We start from the raw sequence: 25,806 nt of genomic DNA, 5'->3' as shown, positions 1-25,806 counted from the left end.
TGTAATTGGTTATGCAATAAGTGATGATAGTTACTACGTTTTTTGAAATTCATTAAGCTTGTCCTTATGTCCAAATTAATATACTGCCGTTCTACGCATAATTGTCCCATAATTGCCATTTATGAGTTTCTAAATAGCATAGCTAGTGGATGTTCAATTCGTGTTCATTGTCAATAAATGGAAACATTTCTACCTCTGATTTCAGGGCTTAGAGATTTCAAACACAACCGTTGCCTCATCAGTTGCTAGATTACGTCCTAAAAGTAATACCTCTACCGAACGCACCGATTCGTACCGCTTTTCAATGGCGAACCTGGAGGAAACACATGAAGCTGAGTTGGATGCGATTCTAGGAGAACTTAGTTTGCTGGAGCAAAGAGGTGAATTGCGCCAAGGTAGAAGTCATTGTCGAACCAATTCCACGATTTCAGCAGCTACAAATACTACTATATCTTCTGAAAGTGGTTGCAGTAGCGTTCCTGACAGTACTGCAAGCATAAATAGTTTACGTGAACCTAGAACAGATAGTCCGGACAATGACTCCGCATTCAGTGATACCGTTTCACTCATGTCGAGTGAATCCTCGGCTTCCAGTAGTGTAAGTTCACATTTGAAAAATTTGCAACAGAATGTTCAAATTACAGTAGATTCTGGAAAGCAAGCGAAAATTCATCTAGCATTGCAAAAGTTGGAGCAAGCTACAGTGCGACGACTTTTTGTGAAAGCTTTCACGGCAGATGGCGCATCAAAATCGCTTTTGGTGGACGAAACTATGACCTGTGGACATGTCACACGATTGCTTGCTGATAAGAACCACGTTCAAATGGAACCAAGCTGGGCGATTGTGGAACATTTACCGGAATATCAAATGGAGAGATTATTCGAAGATCACGAACTGCTGGTCGATAATTTAATGCTGTGGAGCAGGGATTCTAAAAATAAAGTTTTATTTCTACAACGTCTCGACAAGATATCTCTTTTTAAGTCACCAGAATTGTTTCTACCAGGAACACAAATGGCCCCTGGGAGTGATCATGATGAGCACACTAGGTAAATAGCTAAAAAAATCGCATTCGTCATTTGTAAACAAAATTTCTTGTTATTTTTATTTTCTTGGTTATTCACAGGGTTATGCTTCTGGATGAATTTTTCTCTAGTTCCAATCAAATCCCGCTGGAGGGACCGCTATATTTGAAGAGTGATTCTAAAAAGGGATGGAAAAAGTATCATTTCGTACTTCGTGCATCTGGTCTGCACTACTATCCGAAGGAGCAAAAAGTGCGTTCAGTAAAAGATCTTCTTTGCTTGGCACTGTTTGCCGGTCATGAAGTTTATCGGGGTTTGGGTTGGAAAAAGAAACACAAAGCACCAACAGATTTCACCTTTGCACTGCGATGCCCCAAAGTTCCCCCAAGCGCGAAAGGAATACGATCAGTGAAAATGCTATGTGCTGAGGATGCAGCAACACTGGAAACATGGGTCACGGCAATTAGAGTTACCAAGGTAAGCTGCTTTAATCGGCTGAGATCTCGTTTAAAAATGAACGTGAATCTTTTTTTTTCAGTATGGTAAGAAATTACTCGATAACCATCGATCGTTGACAGAAGATTTAGCCCGGGAAGAATTGGACAAGCTCTCGTCGGCTCGAAGTGGATCCATAGGGAGCATAGTATCATCAGTTCCATCTCAGTGCAGTAGTGGCAGTAGTAACAGCAGTGGTAGTGGTCCCAACCATTTAGTTCCTGTTCACAATAATGGTCGTTTATCTCGGGCATCAAGTTCCAGTTCAAGTGGTTGTTTATCAGATGAGAACAACGGTTTCGATTCTGATTTCCCTACTGGAACAATTAAGCGAAAACCATCAATGAAACCAAACTTACCGTTGACTTCAATGACCAGACAGCTGAAAGAAGTAGGCGAAACTACGCGATTAAACGAATCGTCACCTACCTCACCGGAGCGAGGAGGAACTCTAACTAGGCGTCACAGTCGACGAAGAAGTGAAGAGAGTAACAATAGTGGAACACTTAAACGTAAGTCCGTGAATAATCGTGGGTCCGTAGAAAGTATGAGTTCTGCAGCTTCGACACCGACACCAACACCTACTAATAGCGTTCCAGGAACTCCAGTAAATCAACAACAGATGCCAACATTAGTCATAAACAATTTATTGAATAGTATAAATAGTTCTGCGCAACGAACTAGTATAACTCCTCCGACTCCAACGAAACCAGTAACTTCCTTGGAGGCCATGCCTTCTTGTATGACTGATTCAACATTCTCACTGCCGCCTCCGCCGGATGATCTCGGCACAAATTTTTCAGGTTCAAGTTTATCGTTGGATTCACTTCCCCCGCCACCTCCACCAAATGAGTTAGATAATAATTTCAGTGGATCTCAGTTGTCATTAGTTAGTGTTCAAATGCCATTGCCGCCCCTACCCCCACCCCCACCAAATGTAGTCTCCGTGCAGTCCCTCCCAATTGTTGAAGAGAAAACAATGATATATCAAGCATTGCCACTAGCAATGTCCCCGGTTATTACAACATCGCAAGCGGTAACTTCAAATGAAAATATTGAAGTTACTATTAGCATTAAACAATCAATTATGAAGTTCAACAGCCAAACTCTTCCATCGCCTATTACTAACTGTAATGGTGTAAAAGTCGAACCCATCTACTCCAAGACTTTGAAACCATCTGCTTTGAAGGCACCTCCCTATAAAGCACCACCACCATATAACGGAGACGTCTTAGTAGCTCAAACTCAATCGTCAGCTCCTACCAAGAATGTTTCTTTTGCCGATTCACCTGTGCTTCTTAGGCGGAAGGTATGCTTCGAAGATGAAGTTCAAGAATTACCACATTCGCCACGCAGATCATCTCGAGATATTTATTCGACACCGCCAACTCCTCCGCCCAGAGCAGAAGCAACGCGTCTATCGACTTCCTATACATCGCCGAAAAGATTAAGCGACTCCGCATCGAATCCTCCGCGAGATTTCCTGAAAGATTTGCAAAGGGTAGTGAATAAAAAATGGCAGATTGCTCAGAAATGTAAACTAGAGCCTGCTACAACTCCACATGAAGTACTCGGTTTCAGAGATTTACCAAGCGAAAATTATTCATCACACTACTACAGAGAGTCGGCCAATGTTAGTCACTGGGTCCAAGAACATTATGGCTCCGAAGGTTTATATGAGAATCTAGGAAATAATGTGGGGATGGAGCCGACTTATCCGAAAACTCAACTTGTAGTAAGTGGATTGATCAAAAAACGACCTCCACCACCACCTCCCAAACGAAGTGAAAAGACACAGCTAACGACAACGGCATCGCAGCAAAGATTATAAGATTGGGCCCTTTTCGGGATCTCCGACTGTTTGATGACAGTTCGGAGGACCGTTCATTGCAAACGGATGTGTAATGGATCCGCATGTAATGTTAGTGAAGTATAATGTAAATAATGCAATGGTTTTATGTGCAGATGGAGGCATTAGATTTTAATGAGTTTGGTTAGTACAGTTGGTGACGTTAACCGGATACAATCAGGTTTAACAGAGAAGCAAGAGACTGGAACTAGTCATAATATGACATTCGCGAAAACGTAGAGAAAGGTCACTATACAGAGCTGACCTATACCACATAGTCCGCCATAATGCTGTTGGGTACACTAGATGTTGTCCAATATTACAAAACAGTCATAATTGTGATGAGTTTTACGGTAATGGTAACATAATTTATTGATGAAAATATCGCAAATATTGTGCAAATATACTAAATTGAAAATATGTTACACAAACTAAAAAGATAGATTTGCTTATCAAAACTGCATCAATTTATTTTATGCTTCTTGCGATCATAAACTGAACTATCTATCTTTTTCTATCGAATTTTGTTCATTTATAACTATAGATGATGAATTAGACATAAATATTATCTACATGTGTACATCTTTCGTTCAATATTTTGAATCAATGAATACATAACAGACCTTAATTTTTCGAATTCCTTTCGTAAGTTAAGATATATTATTGGTTTGATAAAAATCACAATTATGTGCCATAGGCTGAAAAAACAAATGCAAAAAATGCATATATTGTTGTAAACAACTTGTACTATCTGGATTTTTTTTTTCAAATTTATATAACAGATCAGTATGTATGAGCTTAAAGAAACTTTGTTATGGCTCATTTGTTACGTGTTTTTAGTTTGAGAAACGGTCTAAACATCAGCAAGCTTAGCTCTAAATTGTTCTTATACGACAACTAGTAAATTCTACCATTCATCTACAGAAGAGCAACCAACGGTAACGTATTGAAAAAAAAACTTATCTGGGAAACAATAATTATATTCGAAGTTTTTACATATGGATATACACAGGCAATTTTTGAATCAAACGTTTTGTACTGTCCACATATTGGACAATAAATTATATAGAACAAGAATATAGAAATTGGTGCTTTCTTAAAAGAATACTAATGAAAATAAGTGGTGAATAAATCTAAACAATCGAACATAAGCAGAAAAAGCCAACCACTAAATGTTGCTTATATCGCAAAGTTAGGATAAAATTTGGAAATCAATCAGACTTAGCGTATTCTTGATCGAATACCAAAACGTTGCTTTCGTTACAACACTGACAGTCGGAAACAGAATGGAACATAAATATATAATAAATGTATCAAAGCGGAAGCAAACAAACCGTCTCAACTATATACTATAAGTTTTTTCACTATTCAATAAAACCACATGTCATATGGATGATCGTGTTAAGTGAAAAGCGAAATGGAAATAACTGAAGGGAAACTAAGTTAAGGAAAAAAGATGGATGACAGAAATTCAATTTTATGAATTTTTATAATTATCTATACTCGTAAAATACTTCGCAATCCTATCTTCATTGTAATGAATGCGAATAGTTCGAACAGCGTCAAATAAACAAAAAAACAAAAAATAAACGTTTTTTCTTCGTTTTTAATTTTAATGTTTGCAAGTTAAAACGCAACACCATCTCTAGTTCGTGTAGTATTTTGTTTGTATGCAACTCTCAGAAACGTGAATCACTGGTGCAAAATCTCACCGTATTTGATTAGTATTCCTGTTATTATTTATTCAAGTGGGTCCTCTAGTGCGACGGCTATTTTATAATACTATTTTGGGAATTTGTTTTGGACAATCCGTGGAAAAAAATTATTTATCATGTCTCTTTTGGAAATATTGGGACAATCTTAGAAATAGTTTGAAATAGTCTCACATAATATTTTCGAGAGGTATAAGACCGCTCAACATGAACTGATATGAAAGAAGAGGTGATTTCGATTGTTTCCGATTATCTGAAATCTTGAGACATTGCACGGAACTGAAATAAAGAAAAAAAAATGAAAAATTCGAATCGCCTTCCGTTCAATCGTTTCCGAGAATATTAAGTTCTTCCATTATTTGTAGATGAATTATTCAAAAACAATAGAAATTATTATTGCCATGATCTCTTTTACGCCATATTTTTCTCGGTTATTTATCAAATATAATAACACAAAAATGAGGTAGCAAAGCTTGTCAGCTTTTAGATCAGTCAAATTATAAAAAATAGTCTAAGACGAAAAGTAAAAATAAAACTAAAATTAAAAAGAAATATTAATTTACAGATTGTAGAACATTCATAACTCTGTTCCATTGTAAGGTAGGTAGAAGTAATAAGAACTGGTTATACGCACACATGACAGAGAGTTCAGTCTATCAATTGCTACGGGTTTATCAAGAGTATATTGTTAAAAACAATTACCTCAAACATGACCACATAACTCTCAACTGTAGTTCCAAAAAAGTCAAACCTCTGTTGATCATTTGCCTCTAACTCATGACACGAGTCTATCTGAAAATCTTCCATTTTTTGATACTGTAGTCCTAGAAAAATTATTTTCAGGTGATATCTCCTCCGAAAGAAAATACTATGCTTTGAATCTAAATTTAAAAAGAATTCAATATCAAAGCGTTTTGACCTTCTCCCACAGTTGATTTCCATTCGTTTAAAATTGGTGAAGTCACAAATAAGCCAACATGCTGACTTTCGACACCGCATTACAGATGACTTCAAGGACAGATCGTACAAGGGTGAAGGTACAAGGCTGAGACAATCACCCCGATTCTGGATCAAATGCGAAATTTTGTATTCTGTATCTCGATCGAATTCGGGTTTTCCATACAAAAGCATCACTCGATCGAATTACGGAATGCAAATTTTCACATCCGATCGAAGTAATCCGATTCGATCAAAATACAGAATAGGGGTGAATAAGTAGTGTATGCACGGGTAAAAATCCATTGCCGGTACCATGATTGAGAAATAATGAAAATCATGAAACGTGTCTTCTCATGAGATCATACCTATTATTAATGATATTATGAGAAAATTGATTTAAATGGGATTTGCCACAATTGATGTTCATGGGATTTGCCACAAATCATCAGTAACAGGCATGGCCTCATGAAAAGTAATGTTTCATGATTTTCATGATTTCTTAATCATGGTATCTGTAATGGATTTGTATCCGTAACTGTTGATCTAACGGGGAAAAATCATGGTGGTCGTTCGATATGTATGAATTGGTTTTGCTAAACAGAACCTTGCTAACGAGAATCTCAAATAACTAAGGATCAGTACAAAAATAAGTGATTCCGCGATAATTGGCTACATCTAGCTTATTTCCTTTCTTAAACACGGGAAATATGTACGATTGTTTTCCTGTATTATGGAAATATTCCTTGCAACAGCGTCTTATTGATTATCTTTGCATTCGCGCATCCTTTCAGTATGATAGCAGGAATGCCATCTGGGTTAGCTGATGTTGATGTTTTCAATTTTTTGAAGGGAAAAATATTTCTTCGGATGTGAACTGGATGTTACCAAGACCTATAATATCACAAGAAACATCTCTGAGACCGGAACCCAACTGATCTGGATTAAATGAAGTTGTTTCGAAAACATTTGAGAAGTGTTTAGCGAACAAGTTGCAAATTTCACTAGGTGAATTTGAATATTAAATTTCAAGAGTCATAGTAGAAGGAAGACCCGGGTCGGTGGTTCAATGCATAGGGCACTGGTCTTACAAACCAGTTGTCGTATGTTCGAGCCCCGACCTGGAAGGATTCGTAGTGTCAGTAGAATCGTAGCACCAGCCATGCAATGGGTCTGTACACACTGTATCGGCTGCGAAGACTCTTGAAACAGAAGATCAAATTCCACTACAGGAATGTAATACCAAGGCTTTGCTTTAGTAGAATTAAAATCTATCTGCTTGCTTTTAACAGTTCGGCCAAAAAGTTCGTATTGTTTAATGGAAACACACATTTTTTGCCAAATTTCGTTTTTATTATTCAACATAATTGCCATCAGAGGCGATACAGCGATTATAGCGATCTTCCAACTTTTCGATACCATTTTTGTAGTACGATTTGTCCTTTGCCTCAAAATAGGCCTCAGTTTCAGCGATTACCTCTTCATTGCTTCTAAATTTTTTACCAGCGAGCATTCTCTTGAGGTCTGAGAACAGGAAAAAGTCAAATCTGGAGAATACGGTGGATGAGGGAGCAATTCGAAGCCCAATTCGTTCAATTTCAGCATGGTTTTTCGTTGTTGTTTTTGTCGATTGTGAGCTCACGCGGCACCCATTTTGCACAAAGCTTTCTCATATCCAAATATTCGTGAATAATATGTCCAACACGTTCCTTTGATATCTTTAGAATGTCAGCTATCTCGATCAACTTCACTTTACGGTCATTGAAAATCATTTTGTGGATTTTCAAGCCTTTTTTTGGTATCGGCGGCACTTTTTTCATCAAAAAGTAGTGTTTCATCCACACACGAAATTCCTTTTTCGAAATAACAAAAGTAGCTTCACTCAAAATGCAATATCTCACAAACTAATAATCAGACAGCTGTCAAATTTATACACGTATCTTTTGAAGGTTGGTACTAACAGAAAATGGTATGGATTTAATTCTAGTGGCGCCCTCTCATAGAAACGATACGAACTTTTCAGCCGATCTGTTATTATTCACGACAGACCAGAAACGTTTCGGATTTTGTTTAAGATTGGCTTGTGTCAGTAAAACATATCTAAAATATAGCATGCGGTTATAGACCTTGTAGTTGTTGTCAAGTTATAAAATTGGGTATCGGTAACACTTTCTGCGCAAATTTATGTGAAGTTTCACCACAATTGACGCAATGTTCACAGTGCCAAATGTTTATATACATGCGGCTCATAAAATGCAAATGTTGTTCGTAGAAAAATGTCGAAAGATCTCGCTTATTTTTCCAAATATAGTCTCTAAGAGCAAGTCGAATAAATCTTCTCTGTACGTGTTCAATTCGTTATACTCTGAGATGGCTGGTACGAATTCCAAACTATGCTGTAAGGGGTACAAGTTTGTGTCGTTGTTTTTGAAATTTTATTGACCAAAAATGGTTACAAATTTGACATTCAAAGTATTATCTGTCGCTAGCCACTACTTTTTCCTATCTTTCTGGCACATGACGGATACCCTTTTCAAAAATTTCGACCGATTTGGTTACAATTCACCAATCGATTCCTTTTTGGATTTCATTGTAATTGAAGAAGTGTTGTAATAGTAATCGGAAGAAGTAATGTGTAGGGTATATGGTGTATGGGGTAGGATTTGCCATTAGGGCGTTTCTAAGACAGTTTTACCGGCTGTACAACATATGGGCGATTATCCATTTTCCTTGCAATGCTCGACTCAAACGCATCAATCGACGACACGACCAGGCACTTCGAAGAAAAATCGGAATGAAAAGTGTTCGTGAGCGATTTACCGCCAGTTACCACAAATATAGCGACCCCTTGATGACTATCAAAATAATCTTATTGAGCAACACTGTTTAAGTTGCTACGAACTAGTTACCAAGGAGCCCCATAATAAATAAACAAACCAGTCGAGAATGTTTTGAAATAGTTTTTTAATTTAAATTTTGTGCCATCAGCGTAAAATTAAAAGAACTCAGAAACCAAGATTGTGAACGTTGCACGAGACACCGCGAGCTATCGGCCGGGGACTGGTACCCCTGAAAAATTTAATTATTGAATACGACAAAGTTAGACGATTTCACAATACGCTAGGTACGGGAAATACATTAATAATAATTAAAAAGAATTAATATATAATTTATCGTGAATTACAGAATTCTCCTGCACCAGAGCCACGTTCAATAGTTGATAATGAACGAATTTTAATATTAAAAGATACATTCATCTATCAAGTTAATGTTACAACGTTCTTTTTGTATTCGCGCCGACCGGAACAATATCCAAATCTTACACTAAATGTAGTGCCAAATACAAATAATAATACCCCTAAGTCCCATATAAACGAATCGCCAATGTTTGGTTCACAGCATGAACAAGTAAGCCTAGCAAATATCTCCCTTTCGTTGCGATAGTGTGAAAATGTGAAAGGAGATCCTTTCTGGCAACGCTTTATGCTAGTTGCTACGGTGCAAAACAAACTTGTTTGTTTATCGTTGCTGTATTAAACTGCAACAATCAGTCTAAATATCGCCGGCTAATAAGCCAAGAAGCTTTCGAAATGGTGAGAAGTTGCTTAGTAGAGGGATGTGACACACGAACAGGGTCGTCCGAAATTTCGCTCCATAGTTTTCCTAATGGTCAAAATATGTAAGTAATATGTTTACATATTTTTCACTATAATAAACAGTAACTATAGTGAACTTGTTCTTACCCTTCAGTGTTGCTAGTTTTATAGAAAATTCGTTAAAGTACATTGTCACTCTGACAGTGTATCATGACAATGTACCGCACGATGCAAAATGTGTCCTTGAAAATTTGTCGGAGTACTCCGTATTATAATTTGTATTTGGTAGTGCTACGATAGACAGGCTTCATTCTATATAATCATCAAGTTACGGCCTATGTTCTACTTGAGAACCAATTATAAAATTATTTAAAGTAAATTAGTTTTTACAGGTCATAATTCTGATCAGATCACATATCCTAAAAAATTGGTTTCCCGTGCTTTTCAAGAGTCTTTCATGTTCATCAGATTTTACACCCGCTTTGCGATGTAAAGGAGTTTCTCGAATGTCCAAAATATGACGGAGTATTGTTTTACATATACGCTGATTAGAAACTTGGGTTGAATGATTTGGAAAAATTTCAGAAGTGACGAATATACATAAATATGATGAATACTTTAGAAATCTATATATATAAAAATGGATGTAAGTTTGTATGTTTGTAACGCGATAAGTTCGGAACTACTGAACGGATTGCCACCAAACTTGGCACAGGTACTTCTTTTTTTTCTGAGATGGTTTAGGGAGTATATTTATATGGGAGGGAGCGTAGCAAGTGTCATAAACACGGGGGGGTCATGGAAAAATTCCTATAACTTGACAAGAATCGATACGTTTTGAAGACCGTAGAACCATTTTGCATACCTTAGATATGAATATATGGGGGGGTGGATGTAGCAAGTGCCTTTAAATAGGGGGGTGTAATGTTTAAAACGGCATAATTCCGAAACTACTGAATGGATTGCCACCAAACTTGGCACAGATACTTCTTGCTCTTCAGAGATGATCATAAGCGTATTTCTAAGGGGGGAGGGAGCGTAGTAAGTGTTCTTAACAGGGGGAGCTCATGAAAAAAATTGTCTAATTTGACGAGAATCGATACTTTTTTAAGACCATAGAAACATTTTGCATATATTAGATATGATTATATGGGGGGTGGATGTAGCAAGTGGCTTTGAAAAGGGGGGTGTAATGTTTGTAATTTCATAACTCCGGAATTACTGAGCGGATTGCTATCAAACTTGGCACATGTACTTCTTGCTCTTCAAAGATGGTCATAAGCGTATTTTTATGGGGGAGGGAGCGTAGCAAGTGTCATAACCAAGAAGGGGTCATGAAAAAATTCATATAAATTAATGAAAACCGATATTTTTTGAAGATCTTAGAAATATTTTGCATACCGTAGATATAATTTAAAGGGGAATGGATGCAGCAAGTGCCTTTGAAAAGGGGGTGTAATGTTTGTAATGACATAACTTCGAAACGACTTAACGGATTGCTATTAAACCTGGTACATGTAAGAATATTTCCATGGGGGAAGGGAGCGTAGCAAGTGTCCTTAACACAGGTGGTCATTAAAAATATTATCTAATTTGCCGATACATTTTGAAGACATTTTTTGCACAACTTAGATAAGATTATAAGGATATTCTGTTGGGAGAGGGTGTAGTAAGTGCCTCTAAAAAAGGAGTGCAATGTTTGTAACGGCATAACTCCGGAACTATTGCACGAATTGCTATAAAATTTGGTACAGATATTTCTTGCTGTTCAAAAATAGTCATAAAGGTATTTTTATAGGGGAGCAAGCGTAGCAAGTATCATTAACAGGAGGGGCCAAGAAAAAAATTCATAAAATTTGACAAGAATCGATAATTTTTGAAGATCATGCAAACATTTTCCATACCTTAGATATGATAGATATAGGTAGTGAATGTAGCAAGTGCATTGAAAAAGGGGGATGTAACGGCATAACTCCGACACTGCTGAACGGATTGCTATCACACTTGGCATAGCTGCTTTTTGCTCTTCAGAGATAATTGTAAGGGTATTTTTATGGGGGAGAGAGCGTAGCAACTTTCCTTAACAGGGGTAATGGAAAAATTTATTTAATTTGACGATAATCGATACTTTTTGGAGACCATAGATACTTTTTGTGCAACTTAGGGTATTCGTGTGGGATAGATGTAGTACGTCCCTCTAAAAAGGGGATGTAATGTTTGTAACGGCGCAACTCCGGAACTACTGAACGGATTGCTAACAAATTTGGCACAAATACTTCTTGCTCTTCAGAAATGATCATTAGGACATTTTCAGGGAGGAAAGTGTGTAGGAAGTGTCCTTAACATGGGGGGAGAGGGTCAATGATGAATTTTGAATAGAATCGACATTTAGACTAGAAGGAGGTGTTTTTGAAAATAAATTTTAATCTCCCATTTTTTATTAAACAAAAATTTCAAGGTCGTATTTTTCTTTGAATAATTTCAAAGGATCTGGTTCCATTTTGCCCGGGAATTCAAAGAGCTAAGGGGAAATAATCTTTATCTGTCTATGAACGCGAGTGTATTTAAGTTTCAGCATAACTACGAAACAACTAAACGAATCGCCACCAAGTTTGACACATGTACCAAATATGGCAATCGATATTTTTTTAAAAGCACAGTTACTTTCTACACTACTCAGGGTAATCATGGAAGAGATCTGTAGTAAGTTCACTGACAAAAAGGAAGTTAAATCAAAATAGATTATAAGGTAATTTTGAGGGTGAGAGAGAGCAAGTGCCCCGAAAATGGAAAGTGTAAGGAAAAATTGACCAGGTTTTACGAAAAATTGGTACTTCTTTACGAGTACAGTATATTTATAGCAACTGAGAGAGGTTTACAAAAATATTCACCCCTATTCTGTATTTCGATCGAATCGGATTATGCCGAACGAATGTAAAAATTTGCATTTTCTATTTCGATCGATTGATGCTTTTGTATGAAAACTCGAACTCGATCGAGCTACAGAATGCCAAATTTCGTATTCGATCGAAACAATCCGATTCGAACGAAATACAGAATCGGGGTGATTCACAAGAGGAAGGGGAAATAAGTATTCTCAACATTGATCTGACTTGATGAAATCATACAATCAATGTGCATTTTGTTATGTAAATTGAGAAAACTGTCGACTCAAGGTGATGGAAATAGGATTACAACAACATTTGTATTAACTGAATCATTATTCTATAGGTTTTCCTCTCCGATGAACGACCAAAATGGTTAAAACCTTGGTAAAATAAATTATATAAAAACGTCATTCTATAGTACGAATGTAGTTATGATGTTAAACAACCTTCCGTTATAAAATAATCATTATCAGATGGAAAATTTTAAACAATTCATGATGTCATAAAATTTTTATAAAGAGGAGGGAGTAGCAAGTGATTATATCCATGGAAGCCAAAGGTATTGTAGATCGAATGTGACGAGGAAGTACGGAAGTGCGTTACAAGCACATATAGATATGAAAGTCGGAGGTTACTAAGAAGGTATTTATAGAGAGAAAGGTGTTTTAAATATTTCTAACAAAAGGGTTCAAATATAAAACTAACACAATTTGTCGAGAATACCATGAAAATTATGATTCTTGTGAGATTTTAGATGGGACACTGATCATTCGCAGTCTGAACATGAACGGAGTATTGTTCGATCGGGTTTCCGTCTAAGTTATGTTTCACTACAAGAGTATTTCACTAAGCAGGACAACTTTGAGAATTTTTTTTCGGCCTTCCCTTCACAAAACATTTCCGAGCAACGCCGGGTAATTCAGCTAGTTCATTATAAAAGAACAAACATGAATTCTATTTATAAGTGTATTCGCATCTGCATATGAAGTGCGATTGCATCTCGTAGAACAGTAATGATATACTGGATTGACTCAGCTTTGTCATTCATGTTTCGGTACTAAATCATCAGATTGATGATAAGATTTATTATGACGGATTCAATGACTCTTGCAGTTTGCTAACATTTTAAAACTCATTTGTTTAGTTTGCTAACACTTTAAAACTTACGTCATAGATCTGATCTGAAGCCTGATTACGTTGAATTATTTAACAAGTATCAACGGATATTGAAATGTTATGTGAAACCGACAACTTTGCCGCGAAATAAGGATCTTCCACCCGTGGCAGCTTATGTTTACATTCCTCAAGTCTTCAATATGCAGTAACCATGGTTTTGGTAACTGTTATTCAAAATCAACAATTCATCAACTTGTGTTGCCAGTTTGAATAGTTTTTCAGGAGATGTCATTTTGACATAACCAGTTACTGAGGGGTAGTTAAATTTGCGATACAGTTTTGATAACCGAGTGACAGGTCGTGTCGTCGCATCAATGCTCGGCATTGCACGCATGTGAACGGAGCTCGACGTCGCTTGCTAAGTAAACTACGGTGACTCTGCAAATTCTTACTGCGTTTTCAATTTTTGTATTCAAGCTTTGGTAGCACTTCGGCTCGCTCTTCGTTTTATAAATCAAAATTGTTACTTCTAAACGGTGCAAGCCCTCAGGTGAGTCCACATCGAATCTCGTACATAGAAGTAGGAGAGAGAAATATCAAACTCGTGCGCACCAAAAAAGCAGCAGGGCATAACCAACACAACTGATGTTGAAGTGTGATAGTGTTGCTGAACTGAAAATTGATTCCGCTCCAAGCTAACAGGATCTTCCTTCAGACAATGTAGAACTTTACAATCACGTTCGATTTAAGAAATAAAACATAATTGTCGTGTCGCTTTTGCAATTAATGATGAACGATGCAAATTAAAAGTTAGTTTGGCTTGTTGAACAACCGAAATCATTAACACGATCTACTCTTTGAAGCTTTTGTCCGTCAACTTTATAGTCAAAATGACAGATTCAAAATTTGGTGGAATGTTACGATCGAATATTTTGCAATGCTGACAATAAGCCAGTTTCTTCGACACCAGATAAAGAATTTATCTAGAAGCTGTATTATATTATACTAAACTATACTATATTATATATTATATTATATCATATTATATTATATTATATTATATTATATTATATTATATTATATTATATTATATTATATTATATTATATTATATTATATTATATTATATTATATTATATTATATTATATTATATTATATTATATTATATTATATTATATTATATTGTATTATGTTGTATTATAGGTATATTAATATGAAACATTTATCATGTCGACGTAAGGGGAGGGAGCACGAGGGCATCGAAGGAATAGATGACTGGACGAGGGATTGTGAATAGCCAGCCCAAGTCACTTGAAGGAAACTTGTTTCATTCTGAAGGTTTGACACGAATCCGACGCGCCCTTCTCAAACAAACCATCAGGCGGGTTCAAGCATGTACCATTCATTCATGCACTGGATATTATGGTTGGAACAGCATATTTTACACCCGCGAAATACGAGTAAGTGACTCTGCTTACATATCCTCCCAATCCTTTTTGTTCGCTTTTCGGTAACAGCTGTAGTATTTGGATTTGGTATTTGGATGAGTCGTATCGGGGCTACTGTAAGTCTATCCACAGCCACTGGCAAGTCCTAGAACTGATGGGGGCTTCACTTCACATCACATCACATATTATGTAAAAATGTTTCAGCTTTCAGAAAATATATGACATAACTAAACCTGACTATTGGTCGCCAACCTTGAAAACCGTTAAAAAGTTATACAATCGTCTTTTTCAAACACAAAACTTTAACTTAACAATATTCGCATATTTTTATGTTTTTTTTTTTTAAAAAATGTTGTTTTGAAATTTCTTGAATTTCTTCCGGATCCGACTTCCGGTTCCGGTGTCATAGGCTAAAGTGTCTCGAATATTGTACACCGTCACAGCGGTGAAACAAAAACCGTGAAAAATTCGAAACCTGACTCAAAACTACACAAATCAATAGCCATTATTGGTAGGCAGCTGAGCAAAATGATTCCGGTTACATTGGCTCCCGGTTTCCGATTCCGGAATACCATTCGACTCAGTTCGTCGAACTGAAGAATGTCTGTCTGTGTGTGTATGTGTCAAACAATCTCACTAGGTTTCTCGGATAAGGCTGATCCGATTAATTTAGATTCAAATGAAAGGTCCCATGGTCCCATACGGAATTCCAGAATTTCATCTAGATCTGGTTCCGGAATTATAAGGCATAGTGTGTTAAAAATTTTATACCGTCACTTAAAGCGGCGAAACACAAAACGTAAAAAGATTATGGCTCTAAACACGGGGGGCTCAACGTAATCGGTGTATTTTCAAATGGCTGGTGCTAACATACCGGTGTGAGCTGGCTGACTGAGGTCTCTTTTTACGCGGGGGATACGTACCGCGTAAAAAACCGCGCAAATAAGAACGCGTAGCTTTGGAAATCCTCGTAAAAACCGCGTAATCTTTGAAAATCCGCGTATCTTCGGAAATCCGCGTAAAAAAACCGCAAAACTAAGGAATTCTTTTTTGTTTATTGCCAAATATCTTAGAAATGCATGAAACGTCCAGATCTGGTGGATTCCTAAAAAAAAAAATTTGAATCGATTTTGGGAATTTGAGACCGCGGAAAAAAATCGCAAAATCGCAATTCGCTTGAGAAAAAAAAAACTGACCCAGGGTAGTTTCATTAATCCCTTAACGCTCAAGGGAAATATGTTTCCCTTTCTATAAAAATCGTTATAGATTCTTCAATTACTATTAAATCGATGTTTTTTTACTGAATGTTAAAGAAAACTTATTTCCAAGGTGACAAATGTGTTTCTGAACGAATAAGTAAAAAGAACTGTCAATTTTTATTGCGCTGAAAAAGTTGGTGCAAAATGACGTATAGAAAATAGAACACATAATTAATAAGTTATGTGCAACGTCCAAAAGTACATGAAATCGTTTCGTAGAATGCCATAACTAATTATCTATTTTACTATTCTGATAATTAAAGCAATTAAATTAATAAATTATATTACTCGTTTTTTATTTATTTCTAAGAATCATAGGGAAAAATATTTCCCATGAAATTATAGGAAACTTAGGCACCATAGTATGTTTTTCTGGTGATATTCTCTTAATTTACACTCTCAATAGCTAAAATATTGTCTTGTACTGACATATTTCGTCCTGCACATCTTATGGTCGTGAAAGGGTAAAATCACTTTTCACAAAACTGTGTTGATTTCGATTTTAGCAACGGGGGTTTGAGCTAACCTGATATAAAAACCAGGTTCGCAACTGACTCGATTTTCAGTTCAATAACGTTTAAAATAGGTTCGAAACTAGCTTCAAACAAACGGTTTGACAGCAGTTAGTGTGGAAACTGGGTTAGATTTGGTATCAAGCGAAAACGACACTAGAAATGCATGAAACGTCCAGATCGTGTGAAATCCCAAGAAACAAATTTTTGATAAAATCGAATTTGAGACAGCGTAACGTCCAGATCTTATGTAATCTCAATTGTTTTTTAAATCGATTTTGGGCTTAGAGAATTTGAGACCGCATAACTTGGGAAATCCGGTTAGAAAAAAAACGCAAAATAAATAAAATTTGATGCCAAATGTCTTGGATGAAAAGTCTATAAACTGCGTAATCTAGAAAAAAAAATCTAAATGTCAGTGTCAGGAATTGATTTAATAAAAAAATTTTAGATCGGTTCAGTCTTCGTCGAGAAAAAATGAGTTAGGTTATTTTAAGTTCGTTTCACATATCATCCTGTAGTTCAGGAACCAGAAGTAGGATCAAATTGAAATTCAGGAACCTTGTTTAGGAGTATACCACTTTTCATATGCATTTGGACTGAATTCGAACTGATTCTTATGGTATATGGTATTATGTTCTTCCAGCATTTATTGCTGTAAGTAGTTTAAATCATTATAATTATGGAATTGCTTTCAACTCTAAAATGCTGCCATCATCTAGTTTACATATGTCATATTCGAACGGTTCGAACGGTTGGAAAAAGGATACTGTACACTGTCTGAGTGATACTTAGAAACAGTTGTATGTAACAGTATAAAAAATCATGTTTCACGTTGCTCCCAAGCATTGCTAATAAAGTCACTTACATAAAAATATCGATATCTCCGTTAAAAATGGATGGATTCTAACAATCTATCGCTTGTTGGATAGCTATTATGTTATCTTGCGGAATCTAAGTCTGAAAACATGTTCCGTTTTCAAGGTCAATTGTGTTAGATATTGTCAAAAAACTGTGAACTTGACATAAAACTTTGTATAACTTAAAAAGTAAACATCCGACCTCAAAACCATTCAATAGCGTTCAGGGTGACCTTTCATTTGCGACTAGTTTGATCAAAATCGATCCAGCCATCTCATTCAACACATACACACACACAAAATTTTCTAAAGTTTGAGCGAATTCTACACCCATTTTTTATTTATATATAAATAAAGGTAAAACGCGTAAAAAAGACTTCAGTGTATGCCAAAACCCATTATACTGACCGTTTGTTTTGCGAAAGAGTTTTTGCTTGTAATAAATATAGCAAGCTGACAGAAACTGTCAAAAACGCCAAAGTCACTTTCACCACATCCGAGAGTTACAATGACAAGTGTAAGCATTCATCACACTTGTGGTTTAAACGATTAATTAGATTAAATAGAGTTTGTTAAACTATTGCATCTCATATTATGCTCATTTGATTTGTGTATAAGCAAATATTTCAGTACGTAAAGTTCACAAATCTTACATACATTAGATATTCGCTCACAAAAAACCTAGGATACTATCGGATACAAACTTTTTCAAAAATTTTCATAGAGATGTGAAGTTTTTAACTATTTCACGTATTTTTACAAAATCTAACACTTTTTTGAACAAATCATTTCCTTAGGATTGATGTGTAAAAAGAACGGAAAACTGATTTTTGGAGCCCTTTTAGTAACGCTACCGAATAATGAGTTCACGGCTATAGTTAACGAAATGATTTCTTACAAGTTACAAGAAATTACAATGGCTACAATATTATCGAAGACGAAAATCCTCTATCTGCTTCTAGTAAAAAGTTATTTCTTATCTGCCTTTATTATCTGTTTTTTCACTCTGACCTGTCTTCCCATTCTGAACATGATCGTTCATCTTCATAAGACAGCGTCAATATTCACTACAAAATAGCAGGAGCCACCAACAGGAAAAAGTTCACGATAAGACCACCAAATAATTTAAGGCATGTAATTGCAGTTTTTGACCTATGTGCATTTGTTAAAATAAATAGTTTGTAATACGGAAGACACGTACAATGTTTCATTTTAATCAGAATATCAAAAGTCTGATGACCTGAAATTGCTCACCTGGGTTATGCCGTTTGATGCGAAGTCTAACACAGCTTGATGCTAAGCCTAATCTACTGCTTGATTCTTATATCGGGTCTGGTCATACCTCCGTTACTAAGTACTAACCCAATTCAGTTAAGTAAAAATCGTTCATTTGATGAAACTCCCTGGGACAGTTTCAGGTTTATCAAGTGAAAACAACATTAGAACCAATTCTTTCGAAAAAGAAATTTATTTCAACTCAATAAATTTCGCCAAGAACACTTTGGTTTAATTTTGCTGTTTGATAACTTTAAAAAAAGACTTTCGGAAACTTAAGAAAAAATCATTTTGTTTTACATAAGTTATGTGACTTTTCATCGAAAGTTATTAGCAAAATTTATGAAAAAATACAAGTGTAGTCTGTTACATAAGAGCGTGGTTACGATTACTTGCGATCGGTAAAGTGGAATGGTGTGATTTATTTTTTAACACAGAGGGCAGTAGTGTCCTGCATGCAATGCGAGGATAAATCAGTTGACTTGTCTAAGCCTTTCGGCATCAAAATTTTTTTTTCGATGTCGGAAATTTGATGTACCCCTCCCCCCTTATGGTGATTTTTCAAGATCTATGAAAATTCCACTAAGTGGAATAAGAAGGGTGTTTTCCTATATATATATATATATATATATATATATATATATATATATATATATATATATATATATATATATATATATATATATATATATATATATATATATATATATATATATATATATATATATATATATATAAAATAGGTATAGAATTCGCTCAAACTTTAGAAAAATTGACCGAGGCCCGGAGGGCCGAGTGTCATATACCAATCGATACCAATCGATTCAGCTCGACGAACTGAGCAAATGTCCGTGTGTGTGTATTTTTTATACTGTTACATACAATTGTTTCTAAGTACCAAAAAGACTGTGTACAGCATCCATTTTCATGACATTTTACCTCAGACTGATTTTAGCACGGTTCGTTTTTGGCAACATAATCGTTCGAATATGACATATGTAAACTAGATGATGGTAGCATTTCACGAGTTGATAGCAATTCCATAATTATATTGATTAAAACTACTTACAGAAATAAATGCTGGAAGAACATAACACCCATATGCCATTCGAATCAGTTCGTCGAGATCAGCAAATGCGTGTGTGACAAATAATTTCACTCAATTTTCTTGGAGATGACTCAACCGTTTTCTACAAACTCATATTCATATGAAAAGTTGTATGCTCCCAAGCAAGGTTCCTAAATTACTTTTGGATCCGACTTCTGATTCCGGAACTACAGGATGATATGTGAAACGAAATTCAAATAGTGTTACTCATTTTTCTCGTAGATGCCTGAACCGATCTAAGATACAAATGAATCTAAGAATCATCTAAGATTTAAATGAAAAGTTTTAAGATTCTATAAAAACATTTTGCTTTTCAGTCAGATCCAACTTCCAGTTTCGGGGATACAGGGTGATTAGTATAAAAATGTCTATTTCACATAAACTAATAAGGTTTATCGGGTTAGCAGATTTGGGTAGTAACCAAATAAACTTATTTCAGTTCTAGCGGTATTCAGTTTTCGATTCGGTTCGATTTCTAGACTGATTGTCAAACATTTTGAAACAAATGTAAACTATACAGCTACTAAGGTGAATTTATCTGACTTCGGCTACACCGATTTTCGAATTCCGGTTCCAGTATCGAATCGTTCCTCAAAAAAGCCCAATCGAATTTCAGAAACAAAAATTCCAATTAAAATAAAGTTAAAGTCCAATACAAAATTAATTATTTTATCCAATTCTGACTTCCGATTTTGGAATTACATGATGATGAATTTTTAAAATTCAAACCGACATAGAAGATGACAATCCCGAAAAGCTTTAAAGTTGGACTCAAAACTATTGCAATTTATTCGTCATATGGCCATACGAATCGGTTAGGGTTATGTTGGTTCCCGAATACCGGCTCTGGAAGTACCTTAAATTACCGTAAACTCTAAAGTGGAACTTACTTCGACATATCATGGATTGTTCAATCGATTGTCACACGTTTAGATTCAAATTCGATCCGATTTGCAGTTTCGACATTACAGTGTAATGAGTGATTAAAATCTTAAATTGACGCTTGAATTGCCGCTTAAAATAATGAAAACGCAAACACCGAAGAATAATCACTAAAAAACACATGCGGATTGATAAAAAAGGTATCATCTCACTGCTAGGTGGATTAAGTACGTTTTTTAGATTAGCATCACTGTTCTCATACAAATAGGCATCGCAAATGTCAAGAACTAGTTTGGAAAAATGATGCTGACTGTGTGACATAAACACTGAACCATACTTTTGTGAACTACTCGAATCAATCTGAATCAATTGGTGTCAAAATTAGTATCCGAAATTGTTTAATAATCGTATGAAATATATTTTCATGAGGATGTTATGAAAGAAGAGAAAGGCATTATCAAACCACTACGTGGATTAAGAAGGGTTTTATATTTCGAATTGTATTTATTTCCTTCAAATCAAAGTGTTCCACATCATTCTTTTGGAAAGCCTTGGTACATTATTGTGAAGGAAGAGGTCGGAATATTTAATCAGTTTCTATTGAGAATTCTATAAAAAGACGTTGACCTCTTTCATTTCGACCGGAAATGATGGCATTGACGACGCTTGTCTCGAAGAGAGGGTACAGTGAAAAGCGAGTACACATAACTGAGAAACAGAAATGGTGTCTAATCATCGTTATTCGATTTAAAACGATTTGCAAGTCTTTTTTTTACACAATAAATCTAAAGAGCTAACCCCCGTTAACACAATATATCCGCATTCTGAATGTAAGTTTCATATATCTGACGCATTAGTTGGCATTTTGGGAACCGTGACTGAAACTTTTTATTTCAATATTTTATGCAATATCATACCAGTGCTTAATACACCTTACAATATTGTACGCAACTTTAAGCGTTCGATTGGCGTTCTTGTACATCTCAAGAAAAGTTGAAGTTGAATAGAGCTAAAAGCTCATAATGTAAATAAATAATTATAACTCTGGATAAGTTTTGTTCTCTATAGTATTTCGAAGTAGATTGTACTTTACAACTGTTAGAATGAAATTTCTACTTTATCTGTATTTATGCTATCCTGAAGTGATGTTTTCGCTGAAATTGTGTTTTATCTTATCTTATAAGACGAAATTCCTAATCATAAATTTATCGACTTGTTAGCATCTGTACGAGACTAGTGTCATAGAAAAAGATCAACCCCCCCGCACCTCAAATTTTACATTTCTCACAGACTTTTCTCTATCTTTTTTATCTATTGTAAAATATTTTTTTTCTTAACTAAAATCTAAGCGACGATTAGTGTAATCATGTTCCAGCACTGCCTTTCAATGCGTGAACCGCGAGATAATTTTGCTGCCTTTCTTCGCTCCACCTTAATGCCTGAATGTATCGCGATTCTTACCAGAATAGAAGCAATTTGCAATGATCGTCAATATCATTAGACGGCCAAACGAACTGATTTTGACTATCCTGGTTCTCAGGTTCCGATTCCGGAGGCACCCGAAATAGTGGTCATATTTTCTCAAATGGATCTCACTCAATTTTCCCAGCGGTGCACAGTGGTTCAAAAGCGCAATTTCACGCTCTTAATTGATAACTCATAGGAACGTGGTTTTTGAGGTACAGTAGCAAGCGTTTATCGATCTCCACTTTAATTGATAAATAGAGGATATTTATCCGTAGAGCTTTTCTATAGAAAAAATTTATTAAAAAATGACATAACGTAATTCGACATGATGATTGCCTTTTTTCAAAGTCGTGGCTTCTTATCTCACTTTCAAAAAACGTCTGACAGTTACTTTCAAAAAACGTCAGTAATGATTACTAAACTGTTCTATTTGTAGACTTCGATGTTCATAAAAATCATTTATTGTTAGAGTTATAGAGGCATCGAATATATACTGAAATTTGATCTGATATGGAGTGAACCTTATCATTGCAAATGCCAAGGACAAGGATATTTGAAAAGAACATATTTCGCCTGTCGACGATCGCAGACGAGTAATACCACCACGGTATGAAAGCTCTTTTGAAGTAGTTTAATATGTAAGTAGTTTCATCTGCACCTTTTGATGATAGACAAGTTGAAATTTTGTAAAAAAAAACTTGAAAAATGGTTCTATTTCATTAAACTGAAATGATAGCAACATAGTATGTTTGAGAAAGTTGTGTAGTTTTTAATGATGAAAAACTTTGTATAAAATGAAAAACTCATATAAATTGAAAATATATGTGTTTTCTTACAAAAACTTGTTTTAGAACACCCTTTTCAGAAAATAAATTATATCGTGAATTACGCTCAAGTTACGGGAATAGTATCTTCAGCAAATTTGTTTCAAATAACTTTCTAAACAACTTTGTCGAAGTAACTTAGCCCCTATGTTGGCTCTGAACTAAAATAATATTTTTATCTCACTTTTAGGGGGATTAATCACATAAATAAAATTAGCCAAAAGATGGCGTCTATCGTTCTGAGCAAGTTTGCTGAAGATACTGTACCTCAAAAACCACGTTCATATGAGTTATCAAATAAGAGCGTGAAATTGGCTTGACCAATTTTCTCTTCGGTTTTAATGAAAGGTCTTGTGGTCTTGTACGGAATTCCTGAATTTCATCCGAATTCGACATCTGGTTCCGGAATTGTAGGGTTAAGTGTATTAAAAATAAATTGGTCAAAAATTATTTCAATCGGTAGTCATTTTCAGAAACGGGTAACTAAACCAATTCCGGTTAATCTTTCAAGATTCGAAGAAAACCATTTTGAAGAACACCACAGTATTATATATGATAGTATGTTTGATATGAGAAAGGCATCATTATTACACCACTAAGTAGATTAAAACAGTTTTTTTTAATTCAAATTTCCATGAAATACAAAACCTCGCCCCCACTACCACCATGTTGTCGACGAACATTCTTCAACCGAACGAGCAGTTGAAGATTGTCATCGATGATAGGAGAATTTAATTTAGTTTGAGCTTTGGGAACTGAAAGATTTCTTGCTTCGATAATATAATGATTCAAATTATCAATTGCTGTGTCGATGTCCACAGAATTTTCTAAAATAGTTTCATGATCCACATGATTTTCAATGTGAGATCTGTAATTCAACCAATTAGCTCTATGATAGTTGAATATAGAACTTATTGGATTAATTATAGCTTCGTTGGAAAGTCTGAATATTACAGGAAGATGATTTGGGTCAAAGTCAGCATGTGTAATCGGTTCACTACAAATGTGACTTTGATCTGTTAGAACCAGATCAATTGTAGACGGGTTTTTCACGGAAGAGAAACAAGTCGGATTACTGGGATATGTAACGGAAAAGTTACCAGCAGAGAGTTAATTATGAAGTATTTTTCCATTACGGTTATTTTGCCTACAATTCCACTGGACATGCTTAGCACTTAAGTCCCCTTTTACGAAAAATTTCGGTCGATATCTTGTGAGATTTTGTAAATCGCCTTTAAAGAAATTTAATTGTTCACTGGTGCATTGAAATGGCAAATATGATCCAGCGATGAAATAAATTACATGAATGGTTTCAACTTTGATTCCCAAGCTTTCAATAACTTTAGTATTGAAAGAAGGTAAAATTCGATGTTTAATTTGCCGTTGGACAAAAAGTGCAACTCCACCACCCATTCCAGTAAACCTGTCAAATCGATGAACCTCATAATGTGGATTGCTTTTCAATTTGACATATGGTTTAAGAAATGTTTCTGTCACAATGGCAATATGAATTTGGTGAACTTAGAGAAAATTATAAAATTCATCTTCACTCGATTTTAATGATCGAGCATTCCAATTTAAAATATTCAAATAATTATTTAACATTGCTGTTAAATTTTAAATTCATCATAATATTATTGCCATCCCACTTGAAATGTTTCAAAAAGTGATGAAGTCGAATTCATTCGGATGATCATTTGAAAAAGTTGATCTTGTAGGTAGATCATTTTATTTTTCGTTATATCGCCTAAATCGACTTCGTTTAAAGAAGCGAATGGCATTGAAGGAATATTGGTAGGTAGATGTCTACCTGTTACGCTAGTGTAACTTCCATGACTTGGCCCTAATTATTAATAAATTGTTTTAGTTAGAAGATGAACTGGAAGGCGTTCCTGCTTTTTTTTTGTTTACATTAGAAGAGTTAAGTGGTAGTTGTCGTTGATTTGACTTGTTGTCTAAGCGAACGAGCGTCAATTTTTTTTCCCTGACAGGGTATTTCAAATAATTGGATTTATGATTTCCATCGCAATTTGAACATGAAAATTTATCAGTGGTTTCATTCATTAGACAGACGTCTTTCGAATGCGATGTACCACAATTCAAACACCGTATATCCATATGACAATTTTTGGTTCCATGGCCGAAGCCTTGGCAACGACGACATTACGTTAAGTTTGTAATACCATTATGCCGTTTATAATGTTCCCAATGAATTTTAATGTGGGAAATGAAACGTACATTTTTCTAAATTTTTCAAATTGTTTACATCACTTCGATTAAAGTGTATTAGGTAAAGTTCATGGGAAATTCCAGAGCGTGGTTTAGAAGTACCATTCGCTCTTTTTTTCATAAGTATTACTTGGGAAGGGGCAAAACCAAGCAGTTCTTTTAGTTCATTTTTAATTTCATCAGTACTTTGATCATTTGATAAACCTTTCAAGACAGCCTTGAAGGGTCTGTCTGATTTTATATCATATGAATAAAATTTATATATAACATTCTCCTTCTCGTCCGATTTGAAATGAGACTTTTACTTCCCGGAGAAAAGTAGAA

At 35.3% G+C, this 25,806-nt stretch overlaps 1 protein-coding gene across 4 annotated transcripts in view; it reads left to right on the top strand.

Annotated features, from left to right (window-relative positions):
• LOC131427195 (amyloid beta A4 precursor protein-binding family B member 1-interacting protein) overlaps positions 1 to 4,969 on the top strand; it is an 80,107-nt gene extending 75,138 nt beyond the window's left edge. For all 4 annotated transcript variants that reach the window (XM_058590176.1, XM_058590177.1, XM_058590178.1 and 1 more), the window contains 3 exons: positions 206 to 1,050; positions 1,128 to 1,503; positions 1,565 to 4,969. In XM_058590176.1, coding sequence (XP_058446159.1) covers positions 206 to 1,050; positions 1,128 to 1,503; positions 1,565 to 3,352 — 3,009 coding nt within the window. In that variant the 3' untranslated portion in view covers positions 3,353 to 4,969. The remainder of the gene's footprint in view (positions 1 to 205; positions 1,051 to 1,127; positions 1,504 to 1,564) is intronic.
• Positions 4,970 to 25,806: the final 20,837 nt, after the last annotated feature.

Source organism: Malaya genurostris, chromosome 2 (assembly GCF_030247185.1).
Source record: "Malaya genurostris strain Urasoe2022 chromosome 2, Malgen_1.1, whole genome shotgun sequence".
Lineage (NCBI taxonomy): Eukaryota > Metazoa > Arthropoda > Insecta > Diptera > Culicidae > Malaya > Malaya genurostris.
The sequence above is the reverse complement of the archived record's forward strand: the minus strand, read 5'-3'. Positions and strand labels throughout refer to the sequence as shown.